The sequence below is a fragment of the Cydia pomonella genome, chromosome 19 (genome assembly GCF_033807575.1).
Source record: "Cydia pomonella isolate Wapato2018A chromosome 19, ilCydPomo1, whole genome shotgun sequence".
Classification (NCBI taxonomy): domain Eukaryota; kingdom Metazoa; phylum Arthropoda; class Insecta; order Lepidoptera; family Tortricidae; genus Cydia; species Cydia pomonella.
The window spans coordinates 4542873-4554840 of NC_084721.1; the positions used below are offsets into that span (position 1 = coordinate 4542873).

Below are 11968 nucleotides of genomic sequence, written 5' to 3' on the forward strand. Positions count from 1 at the left end.
TTCACAGCTTCATTCCAACAACCACAGGCCTTCTTGTAAAGAGGACCAGTTCTGCCATAGATTCCCATTGTAAAATTGTTAAAATTACAAAATAAACAGTTCTTGTGTTGTACCAATGTTGTTTTATTATGTTTGAACTATTTTATCACAGTAATTTATACAAGCCATTTTATTTGACGCACACCAACCGATCTAAGCAAGTGCTACATATGACGCCCCTTGCGACGCGGGTGTATATTATTCAACGTATCTCCTAAACTAATAGAGATCCCATTTTAAATTTTCTAGTGTACTTTCATTATCATTTAAGCTATATTTTGAAAGAAAAAAAAATAAAAAAAAATTGGTCGAAGTGACTGTAATTCTGGTTTGAAAAGTTTACTTCCGGTTTTGGCCATTAATTTTTTTTTAATTTTTTAATTTTTTTTTACTGTCAAAAAGAACAGTATATTTTTAATATGTATCGCTATGTAATATATTTTATAGTAGATTTGTTATATTCGAAAAATTACTTTCGAAAAATTGTAGTACCAATCAACGACAATTCTTTTGAAACCTATAACTTGGTAAATATACACTATACAAAAAAAATATTTTGCGTACACATTCATACCTACTAGAAGTACAAATGGGCCGAATGTGGTAGATTTTCAGAACCTCACTTTTTTTTCCCTGTCCGCTTCACGTGAAATGTCCCAGCAGGAACACACTGCGAGAGATGATGGAGCGCGGCGGCCGCGGTCCCGCTGCGGCCGTGTAGTACGGCGAAGGGCGCGCCTCGCGCGGGGCGCGCGTACAGCAGCGCGCAGGTGGCCGAGGCGCGCGCGTGCTGCCCGGAGCCGCACTGCAGCGCGTACAGTGCCTCGAGGCGCTTAGTGGCTTCGAGCGTGCGGCAGATGTGCATTATGTATTCCTGTAAATGTGTTTAGATTGCAATCTTATTATGGCATTTGTTTTCTAATATTAAAACAAGCCTTAATTATCTACTTTAAGTCTAAAATGAAAATGGTAAATGTCTTAATAGTTACTATTATGTTTGGGAGAGGACACTGACTTCTGTAACACAGGTTTTTACCTAGCTCAGAAGTCAGGGACTTCCACACTAAAATGTACTTCCCTTAATGCCAATAAAAAATATTATTTTAGTTATTTATTTATTTGTAGGGCATTTGAACGCTTCGAATAATACCTTTAAATTCGTAGCAAAATTCTCTAAGTTCAGATACTAGTCGCTAGTTAATCTGACGTCGACAAGCGCTTATTTCATCAAAGCGTACAAAATAAACACGGATTATAATTGTGTTTTAACAAAAAGAAAATAGATACTTATACGGGATTTATACAGGGATTTTTTTGGTGTTTGTCAAATCTCTAATGGTGTCAAATATTACGGTCGGTCGATCGGTGGGTTTTGAAACCGCAATAATGTAAACGTTTATGTAATATGTATTGTCATATTCCCCACAATATCACCAAAGGGTGCGTAAGATTTTTGACATATATGTATTTAAACCGACCTAAACGGCCTAAACCTAATCTTTCATTTACACCAAATGAATCTGAATAAAAACATCCAACCTAATGCCTTCATTACACGTACCGAGTACAGTACTCGCCACTGTACTCAATACGTTTGAACAAGGCATAACTAAAATAAAATAAGCAGAACACAATGTAAACCAAGTCGCGTTATAAAACTTTTAATTATATTAATGCTGACGAGGAGCGAATGTTAACGTTTGTGTATCAATATTAAGGAGAATATTTCCGAAGATAATGTTTTGTTTTAGTTAAATAAATTATAATTTTAAATATGACGACCGGTCTGGCCTAGTGGAGTGACCCTGCATATGAAGCCGATGGTCCCGGGTTTGAATCTTGGTTAGGACATTCATTTGTTACATGAATACAGATATTTATTCCTGAGTCATGGGTGTTTTCTATGTATATAAGTATGTATTTATCTATATAAGTAACTATATCGTGCCTAGTTCCCATAGTACAAGCTTTGCTTAGTTTGGGGCTAGGCCGATCTGTGTAAGATTGTCCCCAAATGTTTTTATTTAAGTATTTATGACGTTTAAGTCAGTAAAATGTTTATAAAAAATATTTGTCAACGTATTTTTGGGCTAATCTGTAAGAGACCTTAAAAAAACATTAACTCACCGACCACAAATCCAGCGTGCTATCCACATCACTCATAGCTTTCAGCAGCTCGTTGACCTTATCCTTCTTCAAACACTCCATATACACCGACTCCGTAAACGTCTCCTTATCCACCAAGTTATCGTAGCAATACGTCAACACCTCTGACATGTTCTTATACTTCATATAGAACGCTATGTTGGCTACGTGAGAACCGTAGTTAGTTAAGTAATAAACACATTCTTTATAAAAGAATGGGTCCAGTTTTTTGACTAGATGGTCGACTTTAGGCTCGTGATTGTTGTTTCTTCTTAGTAATCCTTGTGCGAGGCTTTTCTTAGGCTGCACGGTGGCCGTTTGGAAGTCGCTATAGTCTCCCTGTTTGATTTTTTTCACGCTCGCTAGTATGTGCATTATGTTGAGGGCTGGCTCGGTGACTTGGATACGCTTTTTGCTTGCGTTTTGGGATGTAAGTTTTTCGTTTGTTGACTGAAAGATTAAAAGAAAGTTAATAAGATATCCATTTAAGATTTAAGCTAATGTTAGTTTCGAGATATCGCTTTTTGACTAAAATTTGTAACGGTATAGATATTATTTAAATAAAAATAGGACTTTATGGCCTCTAACTTTTGTTGTATGGCGCAAGGAGGCTTTATATTAACACACACATTCTACAGTTCGTACTAGAGATGCCACGAATATTCGGCAACTATTCGGTATGCGGCGTTATCGGCCACTTTGCCGAATATGTTAGAATAACATCTACTATTCGGCCGTATACCGAATTTTTATTATACCTACCTAAAAAGTTACACAATATAAATAACCGCAGACCACTACATTTAATATTCAAATACGAAGACCCTTTTTTTAGAATTTGTCGATTACAAATAATTTTATTTTTATCCTGAGTTCGAACTAAATTCCACTAGTTCTGAGCAACACAAATTAAATCTCAGCAAACGTTGTGCTTCGTTGGCGATCAGTTTTCATAATTAATGTGATTCAAAATGTTCGCATGTTATGTCGAATATTCGGCGCTTCGACTGAGAGAGGGGCCGAATATTCGGAATTCGGTCAAAACCACTATTCGGGGCATCTCTAGTTCAGGGACTAGTAGTCAAGGTTTTATCTCCTGTACCTTCATAGTCTCCGCCTTGTTGAGGATGTGCTGGTTGACGGGGTAGTTCATGTCCTCGAGCATGCTGATGATCTCGTTGAGCAGGGGCGGGTTGGCTCGAGGGCGGCCTTCGGATTGGGTGCTTGACACTGAGCTGGTTCGTTCTGACTGTCTTAAACCTGGACAGCAACAATAAAAATGTTTAAATAAATTGTTTGTCAATAGTTTAATTTTAGATATAAGCATTCATCTCTGATTGTACTTTTCTTTCCAGTCATATAATACTCATCGAGATGATTCTAACAAACCTAACGCAACGCGCGGTGTGCCATGCCAGCTGACAAGTTAGACCTAACTAGCTAGGTAGCTCATGTGCTACCTAGCTAGTTAGCACCGTAGTTAGTGTACCGGCACGATGTAAAATACCGAGTGACATACTCCTGATATAACTCCAAGTTTGCTCTAGATAAGGAAAAAGTAACCTTATGTTAATATAAAGTTGTGTGCAATATAATAGCCATACATAAGAAAATGTAAATCAGGGTAAAACTATAACTTTAGATCAATTATATTGGATCTTTTAATATAATTCTCATTCGGACTTTGTTGTTAATTTTTGACCGACTACTTGGTTGTGTCATGGCCGGCACTATCATTTAGAGCCTCAAGCAAACAAACAATACTAAGTATTTGGTCAAAAATCAACAACAAAGTCCGAATGATGGACCACTTGTACACTCTGCGACAACGATCGTCTTATAGAAAAGTTTTTTTTTTCTGGATGACATGGGTTTAGATGTAAAGCTTTGATTGGAAATAATAGGCAAGATACTAAATTACTACTAAATTATTTTTTCGTAGGATTTAATGTTTTCATAAGAATTTCCGCAAGTTAGTAAAAAAATCGATTTTTGTATATTTTATATTTTATTTCCAATATTATTTAAATAAAGGTTACAGTTAATTTTGAAACAATGTCAAGTAATGCAGAAGGATTATATAAAAAGAGCTAATATAATTGACCTAAAGTTATAATTTAACCCTAATTTTCATTTTCTTATTGACTGCTATTGTATTGCACACATCGGTACATATAGAGCGTTCTCGTCTCTAAACTTCCTTTACCTTGCAGCCTCCTATTCAAGAACTGCTCAGAAGCCTCCCTCCCGTACTCGCAGTCCTCGGCCACCTCCATGCACACGTTCACAGTGTTCTTGAAGCAGTGCGCGAACTTCTCCCTGGCTTGCTTGAAACAGCCCGCCTTGAGACACGCCTTGCCCCAGGCGGCTAACACGCTGTTGCGAGGGATCCCGGATTTGGTGGCTATTTCTAGAGCCAGCTCCCATTTTTCGGCTTCTAGAAGGGAGCGGACTATTTGACCTGAAAAACAATACTACTGTTAGTTGCTTGAATAAATGATGAAGTTTATTTTAATTTCATTTTTAATATTAAGGGTGGTGGTACCTAATGAAACACAAGTTATATTGAATAATAACGATAAATTAGAAAATAAATGGAAACAATTGCGGCTATTTTAAGGCCTCTTCCTATAAAGCAACAAAAAATCTAATTCAGGATAATCATTTATAAAGTAGATTCGATTATATTTGTATAACATTTTTGTAATTTTTAGGGTTCCGTACCCAGAGGGTCAAACGGGACCCTATTACTGAGACTCTTCTGTCCGTCCGTCCGTCTGTCACCAGGCTGTATCTCATGAACCGTGATAGTTAGCCAGTTGAAATTTCTACAGATTATGTATTTCTGTTGCCGCTATAACAACAAATACTAAAAACAGAATAAAATAAATATTTCTTTCCAATCTCGAAGTTCTCATCCAATCACCGAAGTTAAGTAACGTCGGGCGGGGTCAGTACTTGGATGGGTGACCGTTTTTATAGATAATGGTACGGAACCCTTCCTGTGCGAGTCCGACTCGCACTTAGCCGGTTTTTATATTACAATAACTTGAAATTAGAATAAAGATTTAATATGTAAATGACTTGGTGACTTCACTTTATTATGTGTCTAAATGAATCAATAGACAATCCGTTTAAGTGTGCACGATTGGTGGAAGCGTTGCCGATCGTAACGTCTTTTATGTTTCTCGACTGTGCAGGGAGACCAGCGGGGCGTCCGGCGCGACGTCACACAGATCGACCTAGTCCCACTAGGAAGCCCACCCACCAACCTGCCTACCGACTAGGCCAGTACGTCACAATATAGTTGCCTTAGTGCAGCATGCTCTCATCCCTCGGATTATCGGCACAACGCCGCACGCCCCGCCGACCGCGCCGCTGGTCGCTCCCGCTCGCCACGGAGCCACACTTACTCGGGTGCTGTATGCGCGGCACGAGGTGGTGCGCCTGTTGCTGCACGAGTGTGGCCATAGCGTCCGCGTGCGCCAGGCAGCGCGCCGCGTGCGCCGCGCCCGTCTCCGCTATGCGTCCGCGCCCGCTGCCGCTGTCGACGAATGCCAGGCGACGTCAACGATATGGCACTAATCGTGCTAATAACTTTATTGTGTGCGCTACTAACACAGAAGACCTTAAGCCTTTATAAGGCAGAGGGAATATATTTCCCACCTGATTTTGAACTTTATTTCGCAAAGTGATAGGGTTCAATTTTGCATAATTTCTGACACCCTTATGCTTTATATTTTTAAACCATTTGGTTATAGACGTTAGATTTGTAGCTGGCCCCGAGCGGCTTATCCTTTGTCTATTGTTAACTAAAACCGCGAGTAATAACCTATCACATTAGGACATGAAACAATCATCATCATCAACCCTTCGTTTCCCGTCCTCTATAGCAATGTACTATTATTTAACGATGATATACATACAGTGTGGACAAAATAAATGCGCCCTGGAGAGAAAGTGCCTTAAAACCTTAATTTAGCTCATTTTAAAGGAAACAATTTTGAATTTTGAAAAAGGATAAAATTTGTATTTAAAAAAAAAGAAACGCTTATCTCGCCCGGGAATCTAACTGACTAAAAATTCCAAAAAATAAAAATCCCCTATTTTATACCACTAATCGATACAGTTAATGTCAAAATTTCTCCAAGAAATATTAGGTCTTACCTCGTTTGTCTTACAAAATATCCATAAAATCGAACATTTTGTACACAGGAATATTTTTAGATAAGCGAATTGTAATAATCATTGAATGCAGTTTTGTTTTTATAAAAGAATGTTTTCTTTAAGTAAAATAAGCTAAACTTACGGTTTAAAGGTACTTTCCCTCCAGGGCCTATTAAGGGGCTCCTTGGCGATAATGACCTTCGATCTGAATCCCTTACTTTTCTAATGGTTTTTGTATTAACAGCAACAGCTTTAAACATTGTAGTATCCCATATTTACTTCAAAGTTCAGTGTCTTCGAGATATCATAATCATAAAAATTTAACAATTTTAGGCCAAAAAACTGGTTTTCTGGCCATAACTTTTGTGTTAATAAGTTTAAAATTAAAATCTCTGACCAGTTTTTAGAGACGTCAAAGATGAACCCAAATATGTCGTTTTATCTATGTCATATCCTTCACAGCGACCGCGTTATGAAAAAAAAAACTTTTAGAGAATGTTCAAAAAAATAAATAAAAAAATGAGTATTCATTTCTTTCAGAATCCGATAGCCGTTTGTCTTATAATTTTATCTGTCGTGCAAATGTAAGAGTAACGGTTCAAAACTTGTCAAAAATCGATGAAAACCGCGGGGAGCCCCTTAATTACTTCTACCTTGTAGACATGTATACTAACGCGATCTCGTGCGGCGCTCGCGAATACAGCTCGGCGGCGGCCAGCAGCAGCGAGCGGCGCGCGCGCACCAGCAGCCGCGCGTCGCCGCCGCCCGACACCGCGCGGGCGATCTCGTCGCTCCGGTCGAGGAGAAACCTGCAGGCAAAACAGTCCTCAATAGTTATTTGTGCAACCAGAGAAAAGTTGATTTTTTTTGCGAGTGTTGATTTTGATTGCTGAGTAAGCGAAAGATTCTAAGTTAGAATCTTGAGCGTAGCGAGGGACTCAGAAACACGAGATGTAAAATAACTTTGCTCTCGTGTGACATATACAAATTTTCACGTCAGTAGTGAGAACATATTAAATGTAAAAAAAAATCAACATCAAGTAAAGTTAACCACGTTTATTTACATTCATGAATGAAAGGCATCATCATTATGACGAAAGCTTGTCTCACTCCTCGGAGTGACGAAAGTAGGCTTGTTCGAGCTGCTGAGGTGAAAAAAGAATAACCAAATACCTTAAAGAGGGTTCAATGGAACCCAAAACACCTCTTATAAAATCGCTGATCAATCGAACCTGCTAAAACTCAAAGTATAATTTTCTTTCATAAAGTTTAAAATAAACCAGGGCTATAATGAAATAATATGTACAGTAAGCTGCAGAGATAACTGACCTCCCCTGCGACCAATTTCTATGCAGAGGGGGTCAGTTATTATCTCCACTCTTACTGTGCTTACATGAACACTATGTGACGTCTTCAACAGTTGATTAAGAGAAGACAACAGTTTTCCTACGTCGTGTACCTAATTCTGGTCCTAGTTGTTTTTTTTTAATTGCCTAACTGTCCTGCTTATAATCAAAAACAATAAGCCTACTTATTTCGGAAAAACCAAGCTCATCCATCTCAAAATTGGATATTCAGAGTCCTAATTTTCGCCCAACGTGATGTTTTCTGAGTGTTTTTTTTGTACTTACTTCGGATATTCCAAGCTGATCGAGTGCATCTTCATAATACTCAAACACAGAGTAACATTCGGGGTAAATTCGAATCCGAACTCTGCCCTCACAGCTTCATTTTTCCCAGAATTGTTCGATAAACACCAGTCCATACAAGTGATGCCGCTGCCGGCAGAATCGGAGTTACTGCTCAGCATCATGTTGTCTTGGTCTGAGGAGTGCTTCTTGTTGGTAGTTTGAGTGTAGCAATCGTTGCATACGCGGAATTTTACGCTGCTTGGGTATGTTGGCACCTTGAATAGAAACGTAATAATGCGTTTGTGGTTTAAGCATAACGGTTGAATTGTTCTATCCTCGGTTGGATGAACTCAAGGATTACATTTCTGGCAATAAAAGTTTATGAATTCCCAAATTCAAGCGAATGTTAGAAGTTAATATGCAGAACCATCCCCTCTAATTCTGTCATGATTTTTAAGTCTTGGTAAGTATGATATAGTTTGCTTTCCATCTTGTTAAATGATAGTCCGCAATCTCTAGACCGTTACGATATTTCGATAGACCTATATGTAATAATAATCCACAATCTCTCTGCTTTGCCTTAAGGTTGCCTGGTAGAGAATGCCTTTTTGCATTAAGTCCGCCTTTTGTACGATAAGTTTTCTTTTGCGCAATAAAGTTTAAATACATAAAAAATAAATATATTGCTATTAAATAGCGAACAATCCTGCGGCTGTAGCACGGTCGCATTTTTATCACTTGTCACTATGCCTGTCACGTTCAAACAAGTATGTAACTGCGAAAGTGATAGGCATAGTGACAAATCACAAAAATGCGACCGTGATACAGCCGCTGGAATTCTTAGAAGACCTCATTAAAGAGGCCGTCGTACTAGAAAGACGTTTAAAACGTTTTAATTAGATATGGAGAAATATTCGAGATAGACACAAGTTGAAGTTGAGACAATAACAAAATTTATGTAGAAAAAGTATAAGTCGTAAGGCCACTAACCTGCATTCTGTTCCTCGAGCAAACATGGCACACAAGCCTGCCACACCGTCTACAATGATGCCTCCGAATTATCATAGAGAATATAGACGTCTGACACACCATACACCGATCCGTCGAGTAGTCCTCCGCCCATTGCTCCTTCGAGGGCACCTGCTCCGGCATTACAAATGGCCTCGACGCTGCTTCAATGTTGATAGAATCTATAGACTGCATGAGGGAATCTTCCGAAGGCTTTGGCGGAGCAACACAAGTGTTCTTAGGGTTCATGTCCAAAGCCTTCTCGGCGTAGAAACGGAGCAAGGCATCCACAGAGTTCCTTGAAATCACTATGCTATCTATCAATTTTATATTATAGTACAAGTTGTCTCCGCTGGGATCTTTCTTCAAATTACTCGAGATCTTGTTAATAATTACTGAAAGTACATCTAGTTTGGCGTTCATGAGAAATTGCTCAAGCATCAGCAGAGGTTTTTCGATTAACTCCCAGAACATCTGGCGTAGATTAACATCTATTTCTAGCATGATCTGCAAGCCGATCTTGATGTTTTCAAACGACTTCCAATCTGAAGAATTTTCAGAGACGAAGTCTACACAAACTTGGAGTATGTCAACGTTTCTGACTTTAGACATTTCCTCTTGGATGAGATCCATCGCCTGACTAGTTGGCAAGCTTGACAAAAGTTCACCAACTAGAGAAGGAGTGGCTTGATTCGTGTATTCAAACAACTGTCGTAAGAGATTCATGATGATCAAGTGTTTCATGTGCTCCGAGACCTCGTGGACCTCGGCCCAGTCCAGGCAAAGTTGGAATTGCTGACTGTCCATCAGAACTTCTATTACATTCTCGGGGTTATTCATGGAATGTTCGTAAACGTCGTACCAATGGCTGGAGCCCATTATTGACGCGATCTGAAACCAAAAGATCAACGTCACGAACAAAAAATTATCTTTTAAAGTTCGCATTCAAAGTTAATATCATATGCAAAAAGAATGGCTACTAAATTTGGATTCAAAATGAATTTTATACCCTTAACCTATTTATACCTTAGTTAAAAGCCGAATAAATTTTAGATAATGTTTACCTGATTATATAGTGGTATTTTAACCATCCAATTAGAGCATTTCTCGTGTAAATCTTCGTCTAATACTTCCCGGTCCAGTAGGAATCTCAAATAATCTAAAACCTCCAAAGCTCCCTCGGCAGGCCAACTGTTCAGATTGTTCAGAATGAGATTAACTTTCAGCTCCGAACACTTCAGGTACTGACAGTATTTCCAATTGTGCTCTATCTTCGGGTGAATCGCCAGTTTGAATAGAATTAGATCTCGCAGGTTCATCAAATTAGCACTGCACAGTACTTGTCTCTCAGAGAGTGCATCAATTATATTCAGGCATTTTAGTAACTTTCCAGCTTCAATCAGCTGAGGCAAGAACAGGAACAACTTGTCGAGATCAATTGTGGTATGCAGAGACGCTAAATACTTATTACCCCCAAAGAGAACCTTGGTGAAGTTAAATCTTTCCAGTTCCATATAATTGTTCAGGTATCTCGTTCGTGCGTCCATGCTCTGCTGAAAGCTGTTCTCGTTCGGCGATGTGTGAATCTTTTTGATCAAATGCGCCAACACCCAATTGTGTAATACGATGTACGTGAGGCATTGAGGCGTCGGCGCGCGCGGTAAAGGAGCCATATTTGTGTCTGGTTCCAAAAACAAATTTTCCTCCGTATTTTTAAACTCATATACAGCTTGAAGCAAATTGTTAAAGTTTATCTCGCTGGCTTCCATGTGAGGTGTTAGAATAATCGACGGGCAAAAATTCAATATTAATTTTGGTATCAGATTCACGTTCAGCTTCTTGCAAATAGGCTCCAAGTACGTGACTGGAATTTCTTTAGTATTGATCATGCTGCCGAATATGTCGTGCAGTTGCTTCTCTAATACTGTGAAGTAGGAGGATTCTGTTGAGGTTGAGGCGTTCTCTTCCAGTTCTAGCTGAGATACTGTTTTACAATACATGTAGCACATCCTTAGGTAGTGCGTTCTCGTCTTCTTATTTCCGTGTCGAGATACTTCTCCTATATTGCACAAGTCTTTGTCAGACGCGGCTACGATGTTCATGTAAATCTGATGGTATTTTTGCAGCAAATTCGGATCGATATTCTTGTTAGGGTTGACGATGTCTGCTAAATCCTCGCAGCATTGACGTAGTTCTTTAGACAGCTGGTTCATTTTGCAGAATTCTTTATGTTTGATTGGTATTCGGCAGTCTGCGATGAGGCCGCATACGTTGTCGATGAAGTCGAAGGACTTTTCCGTATTGCCAAAGATCTCGAAGGTAACGCTGGCTATATCTTCGATGAATCTGATGTAGTTGATCTTTTTAACGGCAGTCACGTCCGTAGACGAGCGTACTTCAGCCAGTTTTCGTTCGACAACATTGATTAATCCATAGGTTATTTCTCTATTCAGCCCGCTGCTTAAAAGAATGTCTACAGCGTTGATGAAAGATGCGTTCTGATGGCTATACAGCTGTAGGTGAGGATGGCAAGCGGCTAGTTGAATCACGTCAAATGAAAAGTTAGGAGGCCTGTTTGAAGCTAGGAACCCTTCGACCAGCCCCATAACTTCCGTGGATACTACGGAAAGGGCGGACAGTTCTTTGGTAGCGTAGGGAGTGTCGCCTTTGTAGTAAATAATGTTTTTGATCTTCGCTACAAGGTGGCGTAGCTGCTCGGTGAACGAGACCTCTGTTGCGATTTCGGCATCGGCTAGATCGAACATCTGAAAATAAAAATTTAACAATTTAAATAATATTTAAACTATAAAACTTAAAATATTAGTATTATTTATTTTTAGATCTAGGTAAAAATAAATAATACTAATTTTTTAAAAAATACTAAAAACAATCCCCCTGCGGCATGGTGCCGTAGATGCTGGCAGCATTTCCTCGCTGTATCGCAAAACTAATTCCTTGAACGAGGAAGCTGGGAAGCT

The 11968-nt window shown here is 39.1% G+C and overlaps 1 protein-coding gene across 1 annotated transcript in view; it reads right to left on the reverse strand.

Annotated features, from left to right (window-relative positions):
* LOC133528656 (zinc finger FYVE domain-containing protein 26 homolog) overlaps positions 1-11968 on the reverse strand; it is a 29573-nt gene that overhangs the window by 10267 nt on the left and 7338 nt on the right. The window contains exons 5-13 of the mRNA XM_061866111.1: positions 10055-11755; positions 8973-9881; positions 7983-8257; positions 7026-7160; positions 5598-5728; positions 4391-4645; positions 3287-3444; positions 2167-2634; positions 701-913 (exon numbers count right to left, since the gene is read on the reverse strand). Of these exons, the coding sequence (XP_061722095.1) occupies positions 701-913; positions 2167-2634; positions 3287-3444; positions 4391-4645; positions 5598-5728; positions 7026-7160; positions 7983-8257; positions 8973-9881; positions 10055-11755 (4245 nt within the window). The remainder of the gene's footprint in view (positions 1-700; positions 914-2166; positions 2635-3286; positions 3445-4390; positions 4646-5597; positions 5729-7025; positions 7161-7982; positions 8258-8972; positions 9882-10054; positions 11756-11968) is intronic.